The sequence below is a fragment of the Crinia signifera genome, chromosome 2 (genome assembly GCF_055691185.1).
Source record: "Crinia signifera chromosome 2, ASM5569118v1, whole genome shotgun sequence".
Classification (NCBI taxonomy): Eukaryota; Metazoa; Chordata; class Amphibia; order Anura; family Myobatrachidae; genus Crinia; species Crinia signifera.
Window position 1 is genome coordinate 241,679,027 of NC_139218.1, and position 27,500 is coordinate 241,706,526.

A 27,500-nucleotide genomic window follows, 5' to 3' on the forward strand; every position below is an offset into this window, starting at 1 on the left:
CGGCGCCCCGCCAGAGCGAAATCCCGCCATATGTAAGCCTGCAAAGGCCTTCGAAAATATCACAAGTCGGCAAATAGCTGCAAATCCATTCGTAACTCACGCACCATCTAAGATTTTTCCTCGGCGTAGCCCAGGACCTACTTGGCGGCTGCGATAGAAACAGGTTGTTTGGTGTCGGAGCTGACATCACAACACCAGCTACCAGTAAATCAACTTGCGCCATACAACGCTGGATTCTATCGCTGGCTGGCCTTGTGCATCCGTACTGCAAGCCATATGTGTGTGCAGTAATTCGAGAAACTCCCAGTCTGCAAATTCACAGCCTTGCAATCAGGTCTGAATATCCCCCTTAGTATTAAAGAGTATAACACAACATACCTTGTACAAAATAATTATATATATATATATATAGTGCCAAACATGACCTGTATATGGTACTTTTAGTCCGATTCATAATGTTTCTTTAGCAGGAAAATATATTAGTAGAAGATAAGAAAGAACATTACCTTTTACAGGGAATCCAAATGGTTCCTGTGTCAGATCAGGGCAGTCCACAACCTTAACATGCACATCTGCATAATTCTTCTTTAATCCACTTTCCAGTACTAGAAACATGCAAAAGAAAAAGAAGATATAGTGGTGAAATGTAATAGGGCGAGAGAATCGGAAAGTGATTCAGTTTTTTTAAGGCGGCAATCATTTACACTGCAAAACCAGTTTGATTTTGCAGTGTAAATGATTGGCACTTTAAAAAAACTCTCACTTTCTGATTCTCTCATCCTATTACATTTCACCCATTACTTGCTTCAAGAAATGAGTCTCTGTGGCTTTGAGTTTTGTGAAAATAACATTAATCTGCTTATTCCTCCACACAAGGATAATTTACCCAAAATAGCCAATTGAAATTGCAAAATGTTAAACAAAAACAAATTAGTGTACTGTATTTTGTACTTTGTAACCACCATATATAAATACTTTATTGTTTCTTGCATGGTCATTAATACACCTTCCTAATTATCAAATCTCTACACATTGGCCCTAATTCAGACCAGGGGGATGATTCTTGTTGACCCACAAAGCTGCAAAATTCTAAACACCGCCCAGCGTCCGCACGAATGCCCAACCCGCCCTTGCATGCCAATAAACATCCATTCGCAGCCTTGCATGCGGGGGCAAAATCTTTCGATGGTTGCCGACCATACAATGATTTCTACATCGATCGCAGATCTAAGACTCCTCTCTGGTGTCTTAGAGACCACGCCCCTCTCCCGCACTGCTGTGTACTAGCCGCCGGTAAATAATCAATTCACCATTGCCGCTCTCACAATCCGGCTGCACATTCACATAAATATGTATGTGCATTCGCAAAACATCGCTCCCCAGGAATGATCAGACGAGAATGAAGGCAAATTTGTTTGCAAAATGGGCAGAAACATGTGCACTGCAGGTGGGGCTGAAGTAACATGTGCAGAGAGAGATTAATTCATTAACATTTTCTTATATAGCGCACACATATTCTGCAGCGCTTTATAGAGAATATTTGAACATTCACATCAGTCCCTGGCACAGTGGAGCTTACAATCTATATTCCCTACCACATGTACAGGCACACACAGACATTCTAGGGTTAATTTTATTGGGAGCCAAAACCATGTGCAGGTGGAGCAGAGTGAGCTCTATATTGCAGTGTAAAAATAAAGCAGTCAGTATTTTCCCTGCACAGAAACACAATAACACGCACAAATCTAAATCTCTCTGCACACGTTACATTTGACTCCCCCTGCAGTGCACATGGTTTTGTCCATTTGAGAATGCTCCTGGACGTCCCCCTGAATGTATGATTACCATCACCTGTTTTTAACAGGTTAATTGATAAGAAAGGTGTTTCAAGACAGGTGATGGTAATTGTAAATGAAGAGGAAAGTCCAGAAGCAGAACATAGTGTCCTTCCTGGAGAGGGCCATGTTGTGAGGTTTGCCTTCAGTAAGCAGTTCCCCAACTCCTTGGTAGCATTATCTGCAGGATTCAAAACATAGAAACATATTTAGAGATTATAAAATAAAACGTTTACATTTTAAAGATGAGATGGAATGCTTAACTTTAAAGTAGAAAACCACTGTATGAATTATTACTCACTTCTGGCAATATCCTCCAGGGCAGGTAGATGAAGGGCACAACTTTCAGTGTCTGCCATTATTCCACAGTGATGGAATAACTAGGAGTATCTGAAACAAAATGTTTCCAGAAGAGACTAAAGTTCAGTCACTGAAAGAACATTATTAATCATTAAAACGTGAAACAAGTTGGAAAGTTTATTTTCTTCACTTATTAATATTACAGATCACAAAACAAACCCAAGCTCACAGTGATATAATAAATGGCGCAAAACATTTGGGTACTTATGTAATAGCAGGGCACCCACTAAGCAAATTGCTTAGCGGGCAATTCTGCGTAAGAAAATCGCATTGCATGCGATTTTTGTGTGTGATGCTATTGCACCGCAAAATCGCATGCGATTTTATAGGGTGCGATGCCGTTAATTTTTGCTATACATTTGTATGAGATGCAATGAGATTTAGCCCCCCCCTCCCCAATATATACGCGACCCCGAAGCGTGGAGAGCTCAGTGAGCCCCGCGAGGGGCGGCGGAACGCGTCCTCTAGACCTTTTCATGCCCCCACTATCGTCGTCGGCGTGGAGTTGATTTTATATAGTGTGGCACGAGCAGCGAGCGACCAAGCCCGAAGCATGCCGAGTGTAACGAGCCTCGCGAGGGGACGCAGAATACATGTAAGGGAATCTGCGACCGCTGGCCGCGCTTCGGGCTCGGTGGCTCGCTGCGCTCGCCACACTATATAAAATCAACTCCACGCCGACGTGGATAGCGGGGGTATGAAAAGGTCGGGAGGTCGCGTTCTGCTGCGCTTGCCACGCAACGGGGTGGCATGGATAGTGGGGGGGTGCCTAAATCATTGCATCTCATACAAATGTATAGCAAAGTCAATGGCATCGCACCCTACAAAATAGCATGCGATTATCCCGCGGGTAGAGAGCAGTGAATAAATTACATAGGAAAATCGCATTGCATGCGATCGCATGCGATTTTCCTACGTGCCGTACGTATGCTAATTGGGTGCCCTGATAATACATAAGCACAAACATTTGCTATACACTGGGCCTTATTCAGACCAGTTTGCTGGGCTCCATATATATTTGCAGGCTAGCGAACAGGGAAACGAAACCGGACAGATAGGCCACCCCTTTGCTGCCCGAATCTGCTCACCAGTATGCGAGGATATGTGTATGCTAACACATCCCCTTGGTTGCTCACCATCAAATGATTTCTCCTGCCTTCGTTAAGAAATGTTAGCCTGGACTTTCTCTTTGCATGGTAATAAATATACATCTATTACCTATATATATTGCTATCTATCAGGCTTTGTGGACACAGGCAGTGAAGAAAGGTGCATAACCACAATGTGACATGTTATGTGGGTAATATAGTGCTAAAGAAAGGGCATATAGGTGATAGTAAAAACTGACAAAGCTAAGGAAGTGTGTTTAATCCCAGGTAATGACTGGAGATCCCCTCTGCTTCCATGCATGATTTTATGTTACTCATCTTCCAGCAGCTGGAGTGTGCTATTCTTTCTTCTGGTACTATAGCAGCTTTTTAGCAGGATGAGATATTGATTGGGAACGGGAGTACAGAAGTGACACCTCTGCTCCTGCCTGGATTAAACTATTAGGGTAAAGTTACTAAGATGTGAGTTCTATTCCACATTTATGAATTAATTAATTCACAGTTTCTTATATAGCGCAGCAGATTCTGTTGCGCTTTACTATTGTAGACAGTGATAAAACAAACTGGGTAAGAACAGACAGACATGGAAGTAGGAGGGCCCTGCTGCAAGCTTACAATCTATAGGGACATAGGAGGACAGGCACCAGTAATAGCATAGCAGTCCCACCAAGAAGCTATATAATACATAAGTGCCTCAGAGGGTTATGCATGTAGAACTTAAATATGATAGGCTTGCCTGAAGAGGGTTTCAGCTCAGGTACCCTTTAATAATAACACCTGTTTTACCTTCCTCCTATGCGTTTTGTCCTAACCAGGACTTCTTCAGGGTTTTTAAAACAGGTCATTTAAAAATGAGCAGAGAATTTATGCTTGGTGTGTATGGGCACCTGGAACCTCCATCAAAGGAGCTTTTGAGAAGCTAAAGTCTCCTTAAGGAAAATGATCCACCTTACATGGGGGAAAAGGGAATTCCCATGAGTGGACAAAGCTGTTTTTATCCACTCATATGAAACAATACATGTTCTACTTACTTCTAGTGGTTGAACATAAATCTCAGAGTTTCTGCTGCGTGCAACTGAAACACTGAGATTCATTTTCAACCACTAGAGGTAAGTGGACAATATATTGTTAAATGTACTGCTATGATCGAATGCTAGGCAGCCAGGACACTACAAGTGGCCACAGCAGCTTCTGTTATAAGCAGCTGAGAAACCTGTTGGTGCTTCTTCTGCAGCTCACAGGTACGATGGCTGCAGCGTGATTGCGGTCATATGCTGCATTAGATTAGTGGGGCCTGTCCCCGTTGGGAAATTTGAATGGCTCCTGTCTAAGTAAAACGGCTGGGAGGGCTTAGTCTTTTTGCCGGTTATAGCATCCTTGGCCTACATCGAAGCTGACCTGCCCATGTTCCTGACTGCTGTTACTTATTCTTCTCCTATTCCAGCCTGTGGTTTAGTTGACTTATATATCACTGCTGCTACTAGTTTTGCTGCATTTCTTTGGTTACCTCCAGTATCCTGATTCCTCTATCCATTTCTGGGTTGATGGCCACTGGTGGACTGAGCACCTGAGGTACCCAAGTCAATCTCTATGGGAAAGGTAGCTGCTAAAAGTTAAGACCTCTCTAGCCAGGTTTTAGGAATCTATGCAGTTATCTGGGTGTGTCGGAACACAGGAGTATGTGAGAAGCTATACAAAATGACAGTACAGCAAACAATTATGCTGGGTATCATTACTAAGGACGGCTCTTACCGCAAGAGCCACCCTTTGCTAAAATCTTCATGCATACCATGTTAATAAATGCAGATATGCATATGGACAGGGGAAGGATGCTTTGCAAACAAATTGCAATGCTTGCTGCATCCCGCCCATGGAGTTTTGCAGAACAGAAGTACATTTATCTTCTGCCTGTCAGCCATTCCTCAAGAACCTGGTGGCTACAAAAAGTCTATGATTTACTTTATTTATACATTGCACCACCCACACCAACAGTGTTACACCCGCAGCTACCCCTTCAGCCTACTGTACCTCCTTCTCTAACTGGGCCATGGTCACCCTGGCATTCACCTCAACTATGGACCGCATGGCAGAAACATTGTTCTCAGTGATGTGGACAGAGCAACAAAATTCTGCAAAACACTCAAACACAGAGGTTCAAAATAGTGCATACACTCCAAATGAAAAACTCTCCTGCTGCTGCTGACCACTCTTGTACGTGTGGAAGGTCAGTGGCCTCTGTTGAGCTCCATAAAGAGTTATTGAAGGAAGTGCACATGCTGACTTTTTTGGTGTGCAGTGCTGCTTTTATATGGTTCTGTGCCTTGACAGTTCACAACCAGTCAGATAGTGTCCATTATACCTGTACCAATCCACGGGATACGGTCATTTGGTCTACAGCAAGTTGGTTGACAATCATTAGGTCGACACCATTAGGTTGACATGGTTATAGGTCGACAGGTCATTAGGTCGACATGGGGTTTTTGGACCCGACATGTGCCAAGAGGCGGTATTTCATGCCCTACCATCCACTAGGGCATGGTGGTAGAATAAAATAGTGTGCCAAGCGTAGCGAGGCACTGTGCCCGAAGCATGGCGAGCGAAGCGAGCCATGCGAGGAGAGGTGGTGCCCTTTAACCAGTGCCCATGTCAACTGTTTCGACATTCTGGTCAAAAAACCCATGTTGACCTTTTGACTGTCGACCTAGAACCATGTTGACCTATCCCCATGTCGACCTAATGACTGTCGACCAACTTGCTGTAGACCAAATGATCCCAATTTATTGCACATCCCACTTAAAAGTCACAGTTTTGTTATTCCTCATATTGTGAGTGACATATGCTGATATCCTATTACACATGGGCTCACCCGGCGCTATCTAATTAGCCCAGATAAAGCCAGCGAGTGCCACAGATTATCAGGGTATTTGTCTCACCAGCCCTGGCGGCCTAGTGAAAATATACAGATTTCACTAAACCTCCCAACTTTGATATGCTGTAAGGAGGGACTATTATGCGCACTAAAGACGCCGGGGAGGATTTAGGAATATCGGGACCTGTCCTCACAATGAGGGGGCTTGCTCTGTGATTTCACGCATGGCCACGCCCCTTTTTGATGCCTGTGATCCCACGCATGGCCACACCCCTTTTTGATGCCTGTGGGTGGCATGGATACACCCCCATAGGATCTGTCAAATTCTGAGGACATGAAAATGCTGTCCACCACTTTCAAAATAGTCCCTGAAGTAGACAAAACTGTATAAGAAATGTTTAAGCAAAGGTACTTGGGCAGTTTCACGGCGGCAAATTACGATTTACATACGATGAAATCCATAGGAAGTGCCGCCATGAAACTACACAAGTACCATGTTTAATGTACGATATACAGTATGTCCCCACACTTTTATTTTATTTTTTTAAATTTGATTTCTTTTTGACTATGACTATGGAATCAAATAAGCAATAACAAAAATAATAATACAGTAACAAAACATAAACTGCAACACCATATTGAGAAAAGTACAACATGTAAAAAAGGTAACATTATAAACATACTTTATGAGAAAAATATGAACAAAAAAGTACATATATTTGCGTATAATTATATATAACGTTGCATAATTACGAGGCTGAAGTTGGCTTCTTATTCGGCCAGCTTCTTATTCGAGCTCCAGCTTCTTATTCGAGCTCCAGCTTCTTATTCAGAAAAATCACTTTTACAAGGGTTAATGAATCATGGACCACAAATTTCACTGCAGAAATCAACACAGGGGGGTTGCCTACATATGACCCACTTGCAATTTCTTTTGACCAACAATGATTTGGGCAGAAAATGGGCACAAAAATGGGCATGGGTCACAGATATAATTTTGAATAAGTAGCTGGTGTCCTGCAAGGGTTAAACAGCGTTGGTCAAAAAATATTACACTGGAAACCCGCACAGGGGGGTCACTTACATATGACCCACTTGCCATTTCTTTTGACCAACAAGGATTTGGGCAGAAATAGGGCAGTAAAGTGGGCATGGGTCACAGATGTCATCATTTTGAATAAGTAGCTGGTGTCCTGCAAGGGTTAAACAGCGTTGGTCAAAAAATGTTACACTTGGAATCCACACAGGGGGGTCAGATACATATGACCCACTTGCCATTTCTTTTGACCAACAAGGATTTGGGCAGTAATAGGGCAGTAAAGTGGGCATGGGTCCCAGATGTCATTATTTTGAATAAGTAGCTGGTGTCCTGCAAGGGTTAAACAGTGTTGGTCAAAACATATTACACTTGAAACCCACACAGGGGGGTTGCCTACATATGACCCATTTGCAATTTCTTTTGACCAACAATGATTTGGGCAGAAAATGGGCACAAAAATGGGCATGGGTCCCAGAATCATCATTTTGAATAAGTAGCTGGTGTTCTGCAAGGGTTAAACAGCGTTGGTCAACAAATATTACACTGGAAACCCGCACAGGGGGGTCACTTACATATCACACACTTGCCATTTCTTTTGACCAACAAGGATTTGGGCAGAAATAGGGCAGTAAAGTGGGCATAGGTCCCAGATGTCATCATTTTGAATAAGTAGCTGGTGTCCTGCAAGGGTTAAACAGCGTTGGTCAAAAAATGTTACACTGGAAACCCGCACAGGGGGGTCACTTACATATGACCCACTTGCCATTTCTTTTGACCAACAAGGATTTGGGTAGAAATAGGGCAGTAAAGTGGGCATGGGTCCCAGAATCATGATTTTGAATAAGTAGCTGGTGTCCTGCAAGGGTTAAACAGTGTTGGTCAAAACATATTACACTTGAAACCCACACAGGGGGGTTGCCTACATATGACCCACTTGCAATTTCTTTTGACCAACAATGATTTGGGCAGAAAATGGGCAAAAATATGGGCATGGGTCCCAGAATCATCATTTTGAATAAGTAGCTGGTGTTCTGCAAGGGTTAAACAGCGTTGGTCAACAAATATTACACTGGAAACCCGCACAGGGGGGTCACTTACATATGACCCACTTGCCATTTCTTTTGACCAACAAGGATTTGGGCAGAAATAGGGCACTAAAGTGGGCATGGGTCCCAGAATCATCATTTTGAATAAGTAGCTGGTGTTCTGCAAGGGTTAAACAGCGTTGGTCAAAAAATCTTACACTTGGAATCCACACAGGGGGGTCAGATACATATGACCCACTTGCCATTTCTTTTGTCCAACAAGGATTTGGGCAGAAATAGGGCAGTAAAGTGGGCATAGGTCCCAGATGTCATCATTTTGAATAAGTAGCTGGTGTCCTGCAAGGGTTAAACAGTGTTGGTCAAAACATATTAAACTTGAAACCCACACAGGGGGGTTGCCTACATATGACCCACTTGCAATTTCTTTTGACCAACAATGATTTGGGCAGAAAATGGGCACAAAAATGGGCATGGGTCCCAGAATCATCATTTTGAATAAGTAGCTGGTGTTCTGCAAGGGTTAAACAGCGTTGGTCAACAAATATTACACTGGAAACCCACACAGGGGGGTCACTTACATATCACCCACTTGCCATTTCTTTTGACCAACAAGGATTTGGGCAGAAATAGGGCAGTAAAGTGGGCATAGGTCCCAGATGTCATCATTTTGAATAAGTAGCTGGTGTCCTGCAAGGGTTAAACAGCGTTGGTCCAAAAATGTTACACTTGGAATCCACACAGGGGGGTCAGATACATATGACCCACTTGCCATTTCTTTTGACCAACAAGGATTTGGGCAGAAATAGGGCAGTAAAGTGGGCATAGGTCCCAGATGTCATCATTTTGAATAAGTAGCTGGTGTCCTGCAAGGGTTAAACAGCGTTGGTCAAAAAATGTTACACTGGAAACCCGCACAGGGGGGTCACTTACATATGACCCACTTGCCATTTCTTTTGACCAACAAGGATTTGGGCAGAAATACGGCAGTAAAGTGGGCATGGGTCCCAGAATCATGATTTTGAATAAGTAGCTGGTGTCCTGCAAGGGTTAAACAACGTTGGTCAAAAAATATTACACTGGAAACCCGTACAGGGGGGTCACTTACATATGACCCACTTGCCATTTCTTTTGACCAACAAGGATTTGGGCAGTAATAGGGCAGTAAAGTGGGCATGGGTCACAGATGTCATTATTTTGAATAAGTAGCTGGTGTCCTGCAAGGGTTAAACAGTGTTGGTCAAAACATATTACACTTGAAACCCACACAGGGGGGTTGCCTACATATGACCCACTTGCAATTTCTTTTGACCAACAATGATTTGGGCAGAAAATGGGCAAAAAAATGGGCATGGGTCCCAGAATCATCATTTTGAATAAGTAGCTGGTGTTCTGCAAGGGTTAAACAGCGTTGGTCAACAAATATTACACTGGAAACCCGCACAGGGGGGTCACTTACATATGACCCACTTGCCATTTCTTTTGACCAACAAGGATTTGGGCATAAATAGGGCACTAAAGTGGGCATGGGTCCCAGAATCATCATTTTGAATAAGTAGCTGGTGTTCTACAAGGGTTAAACAGCGTTGGTCAAAAAATGTTACACTTGGAATCCACACAGGGGGGTCAGATACATATGACCCACTTGCCATTTCTTTTGACCAACAAGGATTTGGGCAGAAATAGGGCAGTAAAGTGGGCATAGGTCCCAGATGTCATTATTTTGAATAAGTAGCTGGTATCCTGCAAGGGTTAAACAGCGTTGGTCAACAAATATTACACTTGGAATCCACACAGGGGGGTCAGATACATATGACCCACTTGCCATTTCTTTTGACCAACAAGGATTTGGGCATAAATAGGGCACTAAAGTGGGCATGGGTCCCAGAATCATCATTTTGAATAAGTAGCTGGTGTTCTGCAAGGGTTAAACAGCGTTGGTCAAAAAATGTTACACTGGAAACCTGCACAGGGTGGTCACTTACATATGACCCACTTGCCATTTCTTTTGACCAACGAGGATTTGGGCAGAAATAGGGCAGTAAAGTGGGCATAGGTCCCAGATGTCATCATTTTGAGTAAGTAGCTGGTGTCCTGCAAGGGTTAAACAGTGTTGGTCAAAACATATTACACTTGAAACCCACACAGGGGGGTTGCCTACATATGACCCACTTGCCATTTCTTTTGACCAACAAGGATTTGGGTAGAAATAGGGCAGTAAAGTGGCCATGGGTCCCAGAATCATGATTTTGAATAAGTAGCTGGTGTCCTGCAAGGGTTAAACAGTGTTGGTCAAAACATATTACACTTGAAGCCCACACAGGGGGGTTGCCTACATATGACCCATTTGCAATTTCTTTTGACCAACAATGATTTGGGCAGAAAATGGGCACAAAAATGGGCATGGGTCCCAGAATCATCATTTTGAATAAGTAGCTGGTGTTCTGCAAGGGTTAAACAGCGTTGGTCAACAAATATTACACTGGAAACCCGCACAGGGGGGTCACTTACATATCACACACTTGCCATTTCTTTTGACCAACAAGGATTTGGGCAGAAATAGGGCAGTAAAGTGGGCATAGGTCCCAGATGTCATCATTTTGAATAAGTAGCTGGTGTCCTGCAAGGGTTAAACAGCGTTGGTCAAAAAATGTTACACTGGAAACCCGCACAGGGGGGTCACTTACATATGACCCACTTGCCATTTCTTTTGACCAACAAGGATTTGGGTAGAAATAGGGCAGTAAAGTGGGCATGGGTCCCAGAATCATGATTTTGAATAAGTAGCTGGTGTCCTGCAAGGGTTAAACAGTGTTGGTCAAAACATATTACACTTGAAACCCACACAGGGGGGTTGCCTACATATGACCCACTTGCAATTTCTTTTGACCAACAATGATTTGGGCAGAAAATGGGCAAAAATATGGGCATGGGTCCCAGAATCATCATTTTGAATAAGTAGCTGGTGTTCTGCAAGGGTTAAACAGCGTTGGTCAACAAATATTACACTGGAAACCCGCACAGGGGGGTCACTTACATATCACACACTTGCCATTTCTTTTGACCAACAAGGATTTGGGCAGAAATAGGGCAGTAAAGTGGGCATAGGTCCCAGATGTCATCATTTTGAATAAGTAGCTGGTGTCCTGCAAGGGTTAAACAGCGTTGGTCCAAAAATGTTACACTTGGAATCCACACAGGGGGGTCAGATACATATGACCCACTTGCCATTTCTTTTGACCAACAAGGATTTGGGCAGAAATAGGGCAGTAAAGTGGGCATAGGTCCCAGATGTCATCATTTTGAATAAGTAGCTGGTGTCCTGCAAGGGTTAAACAGCGTTGGTCAAAAAATGTTACACTGGAAACCCGCACAGGGGGGTCACTTACATATGACCCACTTGCCATTTCTTTTGACCAACAAGGATTTGGGCAGAAATACGGCAGTAAAGTGGGCATGGGTCCCAGAATCATGATTTTGAATAAGTAGCTGGTGTCCTGCAAGGGTTAAACAACGTTGGTCAAAAAATATTACACTGGAAACCCGCACAGGGGGGTCACTTACATATGACCCACTTGCCATTTCTTTTGACCAACAAGGATTTGGGCAGTAATAGGGCAGTAAAGTGGGCATGGGTCACAGATGTCATTATTTTGAATAAGTAGCTGGTGTCCTGCAAGGGTTAAACAGTGTTGGTCAAAACATATTACACTTGAAACCCACACAGGGGGGTTGCCTACATATGACCCACTTGCAATTTCTTTTGACCAACAAAGATTTGGGCAGAAAATGGGCAAAAAAATGGGCATGGGTCCCAGAATCATCATTTTGAATAAGTAGCTGGTGTTCTGCAAGGGTTAAACAGCGTTGGTCAACAAATATTACACTGGAAACCCGCACAGGGGGGTCACTTACATATGACCCACTTGCCATTTCTTTTGACCAACAAGGATTTGGGCATAAATAGGGCACTAAAGTGGGCATGGGTCCCAGAATCATAATTTTGAATAAGTAGCTGGTGTTCTACAAGGGTTAAACAGCGTTGGTCAAAAAATCTTACACTTGGAATCCACACAGGGGGGTCAGATACATATGACCCACTTGCCATTTCTTTTGACCAACAAGGATTTGGGCAGAAATAGGGCAGTAAAGTGGGCATAGGTCCCAGATGTCATTATTTTGAATAAGTAGCTGGTATCCTGCAAGGGTTAAACAGCGTTGGTCAACAAATATTACACTTGGAATCCACACAGGGGGGTCAGATACATATGACCCACTTGCCATTTCTTTTGACCAACAAGGATTTGGGCATAAATAGGGCACTAAAGTGGGCATGGGTCCCAGAATCATCATTTTGAATAAGTAGCTGGTGTTCTGCAAGGGTTAAACAGCGTTGGTCAAAAAATGTTACACTGGAAACCTGCACAGGGTGGTCACTTACATATGACCCACTTGCCATTTCTTTTGACCAACGAGGATTTGGGCAGAAATAGGGCAGTAAAGTGGGCATAGGTCCCAGATGTCATCATTTTGAATAAGTAGCTGGTGTCCTGCAAGGGTTAAACAGTGTTGGTCAAAACATATTACACTTGAAACCCACACAGGGGGGTTGCCTACATATGACCCACTTGCAATTTCTTTTGACCAACAATGATTTGGGCAGAAAATGGGCACAAAAATGGGCATGGGTCCCAGAATCATCATTTTGAATAAGGAGCTGGTGTTCTGCAAGGGTTAAACAGCGTTGGTCAACAAATATTACACTGGAAACCCGCACAGGGGGGTCACTTATATATGACCCACTTGCCATTTCTTTTGACCAACGAGGATTTGGGCAGTAATAGGGCAGTAAAGTGGGCATGGGTCACAGATGTCATTATTTTGAATAAGTAGCTGGTGTCCTGCAAGGGTTAAACAGTGTTGGTCAAAACATATTACACATGAAACCCACACAGGGGGGTTGCCTACATATGACCCACTTGCAATTTCTGGTACTTGTGAGTTATCTGGGCTGCCGATTTTTTGATTGTATGCCTTAAGTTAAGGCATACAATCAGATGCGATGCGATGCGATATCGCATCGCATCGCATCGCATCGCATCGCATGCGATCATCGGATGCGATGACCCGATTTTTCCATAGGAATCAATGTTAAAATTGACTGAGTCCATTTTAACATGGAATTCAATGGGAAAAAGGGGTCCTTTTCATACCCCTACTATCCAAGTGGGCATGGAGTTGGATATAAACCTGTGGCGAGCGTAGCGAGCCACCGAGCCCGAAGCGTGGCGAGCGAAGCGAGCCCCGCGAGGGGACGGTATTCTGTGTCCCCTCGCGGGGCTCGCTACGCTCGCCACGCTTCGGGCTCGGTGGCTCGCTACGCTCGCCACAGGTTTATATCCAACTCCATGCCCACTTGGATAGTAGGGGTATGAAAGGACCCCTTTTTCCCATTGAATTCCATGTTAAAATGGACTCAGTCCATTTTAACATTGATTCCTATGGAAAAATCGGGTCATCGCATCGCATCGCATCGCATCCGATGGTCGGATGCGATGCGATGCGATGTGCCCGATCCGACCCGATTTAGAAATCGGCAGCCCGGATAACTCACAAGTACCCAATTTCTTTTGACCAACAATGATTTGGGCAGAAAATGGGCACAAAAATGGGCATGGGTCCCAGAATCATCATTTTGAATAAGTAGCTGGTGTTCTGCAAGGGTTAAACAGCGTTGGTCAACAAATATTACACTGGAAACCCGCACAGGGGGGTCACTTACATATGACCCACTTGCCATTTCTTTTGACCAACAAGGATTTGGGCAGAAATAGGGCACTAAAGTGGGCATGGGTCCCAGAATCATCATTTTGAATAAGTAGCTGGTGTTCTGCAAGGGTTAAACAGCGTTGGTCAACAAATATTACACTGGAAACCCGCACAGGGGGGTCACTTACATATGACCCACTTGCCATTTCTTTTGACCAACAAGGATTTGGGCAGAAATAGGGCACTAAAGTGGGCATAGGTCCCAGATGTCATCATTTTGAATAAGTAGCTGGTGTCCTGCAAGGGTTAAACAGCGTTGGTCAAAAAATGTTACACTGGAAACCCGCACAGGGTGGTCACTTACATATGACCCACTTGCCATTTCTTTTGACCAACAAGGATTTGGGCAGTAATAGGGCAGTAAAGTGGGCATGGGTCCCAGAATCATCATTTTGAATAAGTAGCTGGTGTTCTGCAAGGGTTAAACAGTGTTGCTCAAAAGAAATGGCAAGTGGGTCATATGTAAGTGACCCCCCTGTGCGGGTTTCCAGTGTAATATGTTTTGACCAACGCTGTTTAACCCTTGCAGGACACCAGCTACTTATTCAAAATGATATCTGGGACCCATGCCCATTTTTGTGCCCATTTTCTGCCCAAATCATTGTTGGTCAAAAGAAATTGCAAGTGGGTCATATGTAGGCAACCTCCCTGTGTGGGTTTCAAGTGTAATATGTTTTGACCAACGCTGTTTAACCCTTGCAGGACACCAGCTACTTATTCAAAATGATGACATCTGGGACCTATGTCCACTTTACTGCCCTATTTCTGCCCAAATCCTTGTTGGTCAAAAGAAATGGCAAGTGGGTCATATGTAAGTGACCCCCCTGTGCGGGTTTCCAGTGTAATATTTGTTGACCAACGCTGTTTAACCCTTGCAGAACACCAGCTACTTATTCAAAATGATGATTCTGGGACCCATGCCCATTTTTGTGCCCATTTTCTGCCCAAATCATTGTTGGTCAAAAGAAATTGCAAGTGGGTCATATGTAGGCAACCCCCCTGTGTGGGTTTCAAGTGTAATATGTTTTGACCAACACTGTTTAACCCTTGCAGGACACTAGCTACTTATTCAAAATAATGACATCTGTGACCCATGCCCACTTTACTGCCCTATTACTGCCCAAATCCTTGTTGGTCAAAAGAAATGGCAAGTGGGTCATATGTAAGTGACCCCCCTGTGCGGGTTTTCAGTCTAATATTTTTTGACCAACGCTGTTTAACCCTTGCAGGACACCAGCTACTTATTCAAAATGATGATTCTGGGACCCATGCCCATTTTTGTTTCCATTTTCTGCCCAAATCATTGTTGGTCAAAAGAAATTGCAAGTGGGTCATATGTAGGCAACCCCCTGTGTGGGTTTCAAGTGTAATATGTTTTGACCAACACTGTTTAACCCTTGCAGGACACCAGCTACTTATTCAAAATAATGACATCTGTGACCCATGCCCACTTTACTGCCCTATTACTGCCCAAATCCTTGTTGGTCAAAAGAAATGGCAAGTGGGTCATATGTAAGTGACCACCCTGTGCGGGTTTCCAGTGTAACATTTTTTGACCAACGCTGTTTAACCCTTGCAGGACACCAGCTACTTATTCAAAATGATGATTCTGGGACCCATGCCCACTTTACTGCCCTATTTCTGCCCAAATCCTTGTTGGTCAAAAGAAATGGCAAGTGGGTCATATGTAAGTTACCCCCCTGTGCGGGTTTCCAGTGTAATATTTGTTGACCAACACTGTTTAACCCTTGCAGAACACCAGCTACTTATTCAAAATGATGATTCTGGGACCCATGCCCACTTTAGTGCCCTATTTCTGCCCAAATCCTTGTTGGTCAAAAGAAATGGCAAGTGGGTGATATGTAAGTGACCCCCTAGTGCGGGTTTTCAGTGTAATATTTGTTGACCAACGCTGTTTAACCCTTGCAGAACACCAGCTACTTATTCAAAATGATGATTCTTGGACCCATGCCCAATTTGTGCCCATTTTCTGCCCAAATCATTGTTGGTCAAAAGAAATTGCAAGTGGGTCATATGTAGGCAACCCCCCTGTGTGGGTTTCAAGTGTAATATGTTTTGACCAACACTGTTTAACCCTTGCAGGACACCAGCTACTTATTCAAAATAATGACATCTGTGACCCATGCCCACTTTACTGCCCTATTACTGCCCAAATCCTTGTTGGTCAAAAGAAATGGCAAGTGGGTCATATGTAAGTGACCACCCTGTGCGGGTTTCCAGTGTAACATTTTTTGACCAACGCTGTTTAACCCTTGCAGGACACCAGCTACTTATTCAAAATGATGACATCTGGGACCTATGCCCACTTTACTGCCCTATTTCTGCCCAAATCCTTGTTGGTCAAAAGAAATGGCAAGTGTGTGATATGTAAGTGACCCCCCTGTGCGGGTTTCCAGTGTAATATTTGTTGACCAACGCTGTTTAACCCTTGCAGAACACCAGCTACTTATTCAAAATGATGATTCTGGGACCCATGCCCACTTTAGTGCCCTATTTCTGCCCAAATCCTTGTTGGTCAAAAGAAATGGCAAGTGGGTCATATGTAAGTGACCCCCCTGTGCGGGTTTCCAGTGTAATATTTGTTGACCAACGCTGTTTAACCCTTGCAGAACACCAGCTACTTATTCAAAATGATGATTCTGGGACCCATGCCCATTTTTGTGCCCATTTTCTGCCCAAATCATTGTTGGTCAAAAGAAATTGCAAGTGGGTCATATGTAGGCAACCCCCCTGTGTGGGTTTCAAGTGTAATATGTTTTGACCAACGCTGTTTAACCCTTGCAGGACACCAGCTACTTATTCAAAATGATGACATCTGGGACCTATGCCCACTTTACTGCCCTATTTCTGCCCAAATCCTTGTTGGTCAAAAGAAATGGCAAGTGGGTCATATGTATCTTACCCCCCTGTGTGGATTCCAAGTGTAAGATTTTTTGACCAACGCTGTTTAACCCTTGCAGAACACCAGCTACTTATTCAAAATGATGATTCTGGGACCCATGCCCACTTTAGTGCCCTATTTCTGCCCAAATCCTTGTTGGTCAAAATAAATGGCAAGTGGGTCATATGTAAGTGACCCCCCTGTGCGGGTTTTCAGTGTAATATGTTTTGACCAACGCTGTTTAACCCTTGCAGGACACCAGCTACTTATTCAAAATGATATCTGGGACCCATGCCCATTTTTGTGCCCATTTTTTTGCCCAAATCATTGTTGGTCAAAAGAAATTGCAAGTGGGTCATATGTAGGCAACCCCCCTGTGTTGATTTCTGCAGTGAAATTTGTGGTCCATGATTCATTAACCCTTGTAAAAGTGATTGTTCTGAATAAGAAGCTGGAGTTCGAATAAGAAGCTGGAGCTCGAATAAGAAGCTGGCCGAATAAGAAGTAGGGATGGGTAATCATATGATGTTTCATCGGTAACATCGGATTTATGGTTCCAATGTTCGATGTTTAACCCTGCAATGTTGAGGATCCAATGTTTCATCACCATCGCAAGATTTCTACCCCCGATGTTTTTTTCAATCTTCCAATGTTTTTTCTTTTGTGTTTGAAGCCAGCTCACTCTCTCCTTGATTTATATTAATTAAAAACTTAAGAGACTGATAAAAAAAACATTAACAAACATGACAGTATCACTGCTGGCTGGGCTTTCATATGTGTGTGTGGCTGTCTGCTGCTGCTGTGAGTGGTAGCTGACAGTGAAAGACAGTCTGGCCAGCCATTCAGCAGCAGCAGACAGGACAGCCCCACCCCTGCCTCACTGTAACTTTTGCTGTTAGTGAGTCACTGGTTGCTATGATGGCTGGCTCTGCAGCTATTGGGAAAATTTGGGGGCCAGTTTGAAAGTATGCTGGACTGGAGTCTCCCCTTCCCCAATTTCTGTTATTCCCCTCCCAGTTTTTATTTTGATTTATCCACCTGTATTGTGAGGCCCATAATTTATGTACCTCAATAGTAGATTCCTATTTTGCTACAAAGAGTTTTTTTCAATGTACTATGTGATTGTTCTATGTAGTATGTTCTATGTTGCACTGTGTGTACAGTTTTTTTGTTATTTTCTATAATCAACATAAGTTATTAGCCTGTTGCTACAGTTAAAAATCTAGGTAAAAATAGCAGATTGTGAGTTGTTGCAATAAAGTTTTGATAGTTATTGCTTCATGTTTTTTTCCTTCAGTAACAAATTTGATATACCACAAAACATGAATCATATATCCATTGTGTGTGTATAACTGTAAGCCTCCAACAAGATAAACTTAATAGAGTGATTATTTATCATTTCAGAAGCTTATTAGTGTATTATATGCTTTGGTAACCAGTTTATTTAAAAAATATCGAAACATCGGTGAACATCGGTTAACATCGGGTTCACAGTACCAATGTTTAGGTCTAAATGATGTTTTGCAACCAATGTTGAAAAACATCATTTGATCGATGTTTTCTTTCGATGTCCCATCCCTAATAAGAAGCCAACTTCAGCCTCGTGCATAATTTATGTTTGGAATGGTGCTAGCGACCACAATTAAATCGTCCCATTAAAAAAAATACATAAACAAGTCTCTGAGTAACGTTACATATATATTTACCTTTAACTATACGACTGACATATAGTTTGGTCCGTAGAACATATAACTCTATTTACAGTATTAGAAAAATGCGCCTGTGCTTCTAACGGTGTCTGCACCACAGCACGAAAATGTCCATATTCGCGAAGGCCAATAACATGCTAATCACAAGCTTTTATCCACAAGAAAATGGCTCTCATCAGGCGACGCAAACTTAAAACCCAGCCTAACGCCGGACTTTCACAGTCTTGTGACCAGGAAATGGCTCAGTGCGCATGTGCAGGTGTTATCCGGTGTGCTGTACTAGTAGCCTGTCATTGGACGGCGTGTTTTTGTTAGGAGTCGACACTGGAGTATCTGTGTCCCAACGTGTGTCCATGTGCACTACTAGGTTTGTTATTATTGTTCCTAAGTAGATCTAATTGTCGCTAGTCGTTCTACATAGTGTGTGTGTGTGTGTGTGTGTGTGTGTGTGTGTGTGTGTGTGTGTGTGTGTGTGTGTGTGTGTGTGTGTGTGTGTGTGTGTGTGTGTGTGTGTGTGTGTGTGTGTGTGTGTGTGTGTGTGTGTGTGTGTGTGTGTGTGTGTGTGTGTGTGTGTGTGTGTGTGTGTGTGTGTGTGTGTGTGTGTGTGTGTGTGTGTGTGTGTGTGTGTGTGTGTGTGTGTGTGTGTGTGTGTGTGTGTGTGTGTGTGTGTCAGCAAGCTTGCATTATATGAATATGTACCGAGACCACTTTATGACCTAAAACTACCTATACAGTATATTCTGTTTTTTCATTTATTTGGAAAAATTCATATATATATATATATATATATATATATATATATTATTTGTGAGTGCTAGAACCCGTGGCGGTAACAATCATGGGCTGCCAACATGGCATGGCGTTTGCTATTTTGTGCACTGCAGGTATCCTTATTGCTGCACAGCCTAGCCGCAAAGCCAATCGTAGGGAATTACATTTTTTGGGACAGTGTGGCTCTGTTGCACAGCTGCCGTGCACCCACCCCAAATGGTCCAGACACTTGTGTTCCCAGAACACTCCCCCATCATTTCTTTGACTGTGGGTTCATTTTTCGCAATATGACTGCAGGTTAATACCTAGCACATGCGCAGATCTGAAAAAATCTCAATCTGCAATTTTTGTCGATATGCAAGTGAAGCTGAATCGGCACATAATGCATACACACTAGATGATATGCAGCATAATGACGTTAATGATGCTCGTAATCGGTCATAGCCTGTAGAACATCATACAGTGTTGTGCACATCTTTTACTAAAGAAAGTCGTGTGGTGCATTTCAGTGCATTTGTTATGTCATTATTGCTACCCAGTTTATTTTATTAATGCTTTATACTTTTTTTTTTTTTTTTTTTTTTTAACTCCATTTGTGAATCACAAAGCCCAGTAAGCAAATTTTTGATGTTACTGAAAATTCCTTTAAACAATGTTCTGATTAAAGTGTTCTATGCTAACGTTTATTATTAGGAATAAAGGAGGGGCACTACTGCAGTGTCACAAATGGCTGAGGCTGATATAGAGTATGAGCCCAGAGAGGGCACCAATGTTGCGTTTCCACAAAGCCAAGATCTCTTCAGTAATACCGAATATGACACAGAAAGGGACTTTGATAGCAGTGCACATGATACTGATGAGAGGTAAGTGCAATATGTTTGCATTGCTAGCACGCATTCTTATAGACTGTATTATTATTTACCTAGAGCAATTGACACTCCAGCTGTTGTTGAACTAAACATCCCAGCATGCCCTGCATCAGTTTTAGCATGGCCAAATAGTAAAGGTGTAGCAGGGCATGCTGGGAATTGTAGTTCAACAACAGCTGGCGTGTCAAGGTTAGCCATCACTGACCTAGAGTACTTTAACCCCTTGAGTGGTGGGTTTTGCTAGGGCAGGACAAACCTACCAGGGCAGGTTTGTCCTGCCCTAGCAAAACCCACCACAGAGCTGTGGGCCACCCACCCCGTCTCTCCCCCCTCCTGGCGCCCCCGCTCCCCCTAATCTCTGCTCCACCGATCGTACGCCGGAGCTCCTGGGCCCTGCTGCTGATCATAACAGGTGGCAGGGGAGGGGAGAGCAGAGCGGCCCCCGGGGTGGGTGCCCGGACAGGTGATGCGCCAGAGGTGCACACCTTCATTTTAGTGGTATGCCCAGAGATTTTCCGGGACAGCCCGCTGCAGCTGAGCTCGGAAAATTTCTGGGAATACCACTCAAGTGGTTGAAGGATATGCAGAGACCACTACAGCACTAAACATTCAAAGGCAGACACAAAAGTGAAAGCAAAAAAAGGTGTACACGTATGCAGTGCAGTACACATCTGTAGCCTATGCACCTAGTTTTTGACAAGTTCCTCACCAGCAGCATTGCACCTGCCCAATGGCACGCTTAGTTGCACATAGTATCTGCTCTTACACATACTGCAGCATTTGTGTGAATGCTCCTTTGCTGACTTCTGTGGGGATTCCAGTCTATAGATAGACAGTGTCAAGTTAGTAAAAGGTCGACATGATAATTTATTTGAAAAAAAATTGCACGGTGGTTTAATCTCTTCATTGTGGCCCCCCACATAGTACAATGCAGAAAAAACTGTCATTGTCTAATTGGGGAGCTGGCTAAAATGACGTGGTTCAGTTTGATCGCGTCATTGGGTCCCCCCTTCAGACTGTCCACTTGTGGGGGGTTGGGTAGGTCTAGGGGGAAGCGGGAGTCTTGCCCTCCATTCTAGGGTCCGGGAGGGCCACCAGATTTTCTGGAGCATCATAGCCTTTCCGGGAGACAAGGCAAGTATGCTTATTACTTGTCGACCTATTGACTGTCTATTTTATGAAGCTCTATAATACCACCGCTCCTTTTTTGTAGCACAAGAATTACCCTTCTCATGTTTTTGTGCTTATTTGTAAGCATGGGTAGAGTGAACATTACAGGTCAAAAGTTTCAGAACTACATTTTTCCCATTTTTCTATGGAAATGTAGGCAGTTTCATGCACTTTGACAGCATAAAGCACGCAAACATAATTTACTCTCTTTGTTTTTCAAAATATTTTCCCCTAAAAGTAGAAAGAAAAAAACGGTGTCTCTCTCGTCAGGCCAATAAACCTAACATCCAAGAACAAATGTGATATTTAAACCATAAAGCTTATAAGTAAGCGAAAAGCTCACAATTCGAAATATAAACCTGGTAAATAATTGATTTTTTTTTTTTTTTGTAAACGCTTTGTGTCTAAGAATGGATCGCTAAGTTGATAGAATGCAATCATATTGATTATCCTTCATATTGCGCTTGTGCGCTCGCAATTTGCTAACTATTGTGCATATGATTCTGCTGCAGTGCAATCACATTGTGATTGACAGGAAGCCAGCATTTGAGGGGAGGAAACATGGCGTTTTGTGGGTGTTTGTCAAAACGCAGGCGTGCCAAGGTGTTTTTCAGGTGGTCTCAGAGGTCATTGATGACCATTTCCAGCTTTTTGCTTTAATTGTGGGAGCCTTTGACAGGCACAGGTGGATAGTACTCTTTGATGGTCCGCTATATATATATATATATATATATATATATATATATAGCTGCCTACCTAGACACTGTAGATCTATCATCTGGCTACTGCTTTATATATTGTAATGCACAGCTGTGTTTGATCAACATTTAGTTGTAAAGGTGCACATACACTCTGTACTTTTAGTACTAGATTGCATTGTATCTAGCATTAAAAAGTACGAACTGCAGAGTGGTACGAAACAAGGAGGTTGCTGGGTGACCTCCCTATTGTAGTGACTTAATTGTCTCAGTTATTTTGGAGGGCTCTGTAAATGGGGGTTTCAGGTCAGCATAATCAGATTTATTATTCGGGAGGGTGCATTACCTTAATTGCCATGCTCCACATGTACTTATTAAAGGTCTGTCATAAATAACTACTCATAGGAGATGTTGGTTCGTCTCACATGTAAATTTTATTTTGATGAAAAGTGTACATGTAATGTTCAAACAATGTCAAACAGCCAATCAATTGTCTTTCAAATGAAGCTGATTGTTTATTATCGTGAGCTGTTACAATGTCTTGAAAACAGTCTCTTTTTGGTTTTTCTGCTATTGTCATAACTATGCAATGCACAATAAAAGTTATAAAAAAAAGTACGAACTGCAGACTTTCTGTGCGATGTGATGTGCGCATTGCTTCGTACCTAAACCCTTGCACGTTGTATAGGCACCTTTATATTACAGCAAAAGCTGTAAAAATAGTTGCGTGTAGGCACTATTTAAATAATAGCTTGATAATAGAGCTCTTTCTTTACTTTCAAAGTGATTAGAACACCCTCCTGCATGTCTGTTTTAAAAATGTAAATTTCCAAGGAACTAATTTTTCTTAATACAGATGCGCGCACGTCCCCTTTCGCACAGTTCCCGCCGGCTTGTCGCACGGTTCCCGCCTCCTCCCCGCCCCAACCCTGTCCGGTCCGTCTCCCTGAAGCGGAGACAGACAGGGTTCCCGCCGCCCGGAAACTGAGACGGCGTCTCAGTCAGATGGACGCCGGGCTGCTGGTGGATCGCCAGCGGTGACGTTCTGGCGATTCGCCAGCAAGAGGGAGCCCGGCTCCATCTGTAGATCTCAAATGGCAATATTGTTTTCTAAACCAAATTAGAGTCCAAATTAAGTTTCCCACATCTTTCCCCTGTGGTGATAAATGTTAGCTACATTCCTTAACTTTGTTGTTTGTGCCCTAATGTTCAGGGGTTCCAGTGGCTGAAGCAATAGCTATACATGCTTACTGCTTTCTTTGTATGATGCAAAGGGCTGATATTACAATGATTACATATAGCTTACATTCGGTAACATTGAATTTGTTTAAGACAAATGGCGGGTATTCAATATGTGCCAATATTTCCTGAAGGGGAAATATCAGCACGCACGTAGTAAGCATTGAAGGGTGTCAGATCCGACTTTTTTTTTTTAAGACTGATCTGTTTTGATGTAAATGGCCGTGGTTTGTAGAATTCACGGCCGTTTCCGACAATTTATAGACTTTTCGATAGTCGGAGCATTGAATTCAGACTGTCTAGTTAGTGCCAGATCAGAAGACAGTCGCAATCCCGGATTGAATACCCACCACAGTCTGTTCTTTTGTTTTAAATGTATTTTAATTACATATCTGAATTTTCCTATTTATAGTTTGTTCCAGGTTCAGATTACATGTGCACCTACAAGAAGTAAAAGAATACGGGGTCGAGTACAGCCAAATTCCAAACCTGCATTAGATGTTCCTTCCAGTGACTCTTCAGACTGTACATTACCATCTAAAAAGCTTACAGTGAAAGAGATTGTACAAAATCTTTTCAGAAAGAAGAAAAGAGGGAAACATGAAAGTGGGCCTTCAGGAAAGAAGAAGGAGCGGCCACAAGTCTTTAAAAGGAAAGTCAATTCTGCTCATTTTTTAAAACGGAGGAGGAAGCAGCGCTGGCTGCATAGAGGAATCCGCTTTCCTTTTACCTCTTTCAAATATTTGCCATTTACTTTGTATTTTCCATATGAGGTAAGTCACCATCACGAAACACACTTCCCATCCTTTAAATCTGTGCATGCCATTAAGTTAAATGATATAGCATAGGGGGTATTCAATCCCGGGCAAAATTTTCACCAGGCGAATTCGACTCGCTCCTTTCAATCTGTACAAATTTTTTGCTTGGGCAGAAAATACAGCATCGCCGAATTTGCCGCAAATCCATGTGGTTTTAGTGAATTTGCAGCAGTTTCTTACCATTGCTTTACATCCCTCCAGGTTCCCTTAAAAAAAAAAAAAAAAGGAACCTGAATTGGCATGAATGGACTAAAAATTGATTGACTACTGACCATCATAATTAAAACGTCTCTGGGGCTGTGTTATCGCTGTCTGGGTCCTCTACGCTGCAGCGTTCAGGCTCCCGGCGTCTCGTGCTTCCTGATGACGTCACGCTGTACACGGAGCTTGTAGTGGAGCTCCGTGTCCGGCTGCGGCTGCTTGTCTCCTTCTCCCTGTTGTAGTGGGAGGTGGGTAATGTTAGTGTCCTGGTTCACCTACGCGTTTCGGCTGCGGGCAGCCTTTTTCAAGGAGAAAGCCTTGAAAAAGGCTGCCCGCAGCCGAAACGCGTAGGTGAACCAGGACACTAACATTACCCACCTCCCACTACAACAGGGAGAAGGAGACAAGCAGCCGCAGCCGGACACGGAGCTCCACTACAAGGTCCGTGTACAGCGTGACGTCATCAGGAAGTGCGAGACGCCGGGAGCCTGAACGCTGCAGCGTAGAGGACCCAGACGGCGATAACAACACAGCCCCAGAGACGAGCACCGCGTGAGTGTTAAAAAAAAACCACACACACACCACGACTTGTGAAAAGCTGTACACCAAAGTGACACAAACACTGAAAGTGAGAAGGAGGGCACATAGGAAAACTATGGGATTGTAAAGGGGTCTATATGATCGCCTGAAGCCCATAGAGGCTCCCTCCTTACCCACAGACCACCACCTAATCTTGCACGCAAGAGAGACTAACTAACTTCCTCCACCCTCCCATCAATCCCCCAAACATCATAAAAGAAAGGACCTAGGCTCACACAGCCTATGGGATTGTAAAGGAGTTCTGTGAACTGCCTGAAGCCAACAAAGGCTCCTTTCTATGAACATATTGCTCACAGCACATCAGCACAAAGAGACCGTAGATCCCGCAAAGAGGACCTACCGAGTTATAAAGAAGCCCCAAAGGGTTATCTGAACCCCCAGCTGGGGATCTCCTGGGCTGACACGGCTCTGAGCAAAATTCCCTCAAGCAGGGGACCCCATATAGGTGTACCCCAGAAACACCAAGTAAATAAACAATCCCCCTATCGCCCACACATCACCCGCAAAAACCACCAGAGCAATTATTAATAAAATATTTTCTTCTACATACCAACATCTTTGCATACCTCTTTTTCTCGCTACACTCAAACAGTGCACAGAACAAAGGCAGCGCTCGAGCCCACCAGCAATCTTTCGATATATCTCAGGGACTGGGAACCCCTTTCTGGCTAGAGCAGCGCCAATTCCATTTAGGCAAATACCAGGGAGCGCGGTATAACTTAATATCTCCCAATGCCAATCCATTGAACCTGTGTGCTTTCGGGGAAATTTTTTTTTTTTTGATCAATCTAATAGGATATTAGCCCAATAAACATCAGGGAAAATAGCAAATAAATGATTGATTTTATTTTATTTTACATGTTGTCTGAAACCAATAAAGCATATTAATTCTATTCATAATTCACAAATTAATTCCATATGCATAATATATAATGACCTGGCAACAATGTTACATGTGGTCTGATTCAGGTCCAGTCACACAAATGTGCTCAATGGATGAAGATGCGGCGACTACTGCTCTTTAAAATATATATATATGTGTGTGTGTGTGTGTGTGTATGTATGTATGTGTGTATGTGTGTGTGTGTGTATATATATATATATATATATAGCAGATTTTCCAAGAATGGCCGGCACTCCAAATAGCAGCAGTATCCAACAACGGGTGCCCTCCCAGGGGAAGTGAGACAGGAACTCGCTCCAATATATAGAGGTGTACAGCGGGTGGCACTCCAGCAAATAAAGACAGTAGTCACAGTCTGTGTTCCAACGTTTCAAATGTTATTTCAACATTTTTCATCAGGGTGCAGTAAACAATACAATAGGACGGTATTTATACCTTACCGAATCAGTGAAGGATGACCCCCGTCGGCAGAGACTTCCGGCATGCGGCAGGGGATGGAGCGCACGTTCGTCTGACGCGATGAACGTTGTGCGTCAGTGCACCAGGGTCAGAGGACGCTTTCAGGCTAACACGTGATCCAGCTCGCTGTGATCACCGCAGCCTTCCGGCTTCCTCGTCGCCTAGCAACATACCCGCTCTGTGTTCACACGGCATCCGCAGCTTCCAACCTTGTGTCACACTCGGATCATCTGTCAACAAAGGGGAAAAAGTTAAACACATCTAACAAAAAAGTGATCTACACCACTATGTCGGCTGATTGTGCTAAAAAAACTTATATTATAATAATGGGTTTCATTAAGGTGTCTAGATAGGACCCGCTATCATGCTGCTTCTCAGTATAGCACAAGTAGTCATAAATTGATGATATCTGGAGGAGAATAAATTGTAAGCATTTATACAATGCATGATCGCAATTGAGTTAGTACCTAGAAAAAGACAATATTAAATCGAAGCACTAAGCATAAGGTCATGTGCTGGGTAGAGATATCTTATAGTGGAGGATATACCTAATGTATATGGGGAACAAGCACATATCTATTGGTGACGTATATTCGTCGCAGGGTTCCGGTGGCTCTCCAGATCTATGGGTATAAGGATAGTGCAAACAAACTATAAGGTCTATAAGAAGCAGGCAAGGTTGCAGTTCTCATTAAGCCCTCTCGGGGCAAGGGTGTCCATTCTTCTAATCCATTGAACTTCTTTCTGTAGAAGTAGACGTCCTCTGTCTCCTCCTCTTTTAAGCGGCGGGACATGGTCCACGAGTTTATAACGGAGTTGTGCCAGTGAGTGACTTGCTTGTTTAAAATGTCTGGCAACTGGTTGGTCTACTTCTCTACCTGCCAGGGCCAGACGTATTGCTGATCTATGTTGGCCTGCCCTCTCTCGGAAGCTGCAGATAGTCTTGCCCACGTAGGCGAGCCCACACGGGCATTTTATGACATATACAACATATTTATCGTGACAGCTCAATACGTGCTTGATGGGCAGTCTCTTGCCAGAGAAGGGATGAGTAATGTCAGGGCCCACTTCTAGAT

At 43.4% G+C, this 27,500-nt stretch overlaps 2 protein-coding genes across 5 annotated transcripts in view; one reads left to right on the forward strand and one right to left on the reverse strand.

Annotated features, from left to right (window-relative positions):
* Positions 1-18,841, reverse strand: part of BKGD (beta-keto-L-gulonate decarboxylase) — a 34,503-nt gene extending 15,662 nt beyond the window's left edge. The window contains exons 1-3 of one of the 2 annotated variants that reach the window (XM_083174096.1): positions 18,693-18,841; positions 2,137-2,225; positions 507-605 (exon numbers count right to left, since the gene is read on the reverse strand). In XM_083174096.1, coding sequence (XP_083030222.1) covers positions 507-605; positions 2,137-2,194 — 157 coding nt within the window. In that variant the 5' untranslated portion in view covers positions 2,195-2,225; positions 18,693-18,841. Of the gene's footprint in view, positions 1-506; positions 606-2,136; positions 2,226-5,332; positions 5,352-18,692 lie in introns of those variants that run through there. The other variant, XM_083174097.1, reaches the window with a different exon arrangement.
* Positions 18,842-18,931: 90 nt separating this feature from the next.
* Positions 18,932-27,500, forward strand: part of TAF1D (TATA-box binding protein associated factor, RNA polymerase I subunit D) — a 28,453-nt gene continuing 19,884 nt past the window's right edge. For all 3 annotated transcript variants that reach the window (XR_014470458.1, XM_083174098.1, XM_083174099.1), the window contains exons 1-3: positions 18,932-19,062; positions 20,160-20,329; positions 23,855-24,215. Coding sequence is in view for 2 of the 3 variants with exons in the window: in XM_083174098.1 (XP_083030224.1) it covers positions 20,193-20,329; positions 23,855-24,215 (498 nt within the window). In the remaining variant the exon portion in view is untranslated. The remainder of the gene's footprint in view (positions 19,063-20,159; positions 20,330-23,854; positions 24,216-27,500) is intronic.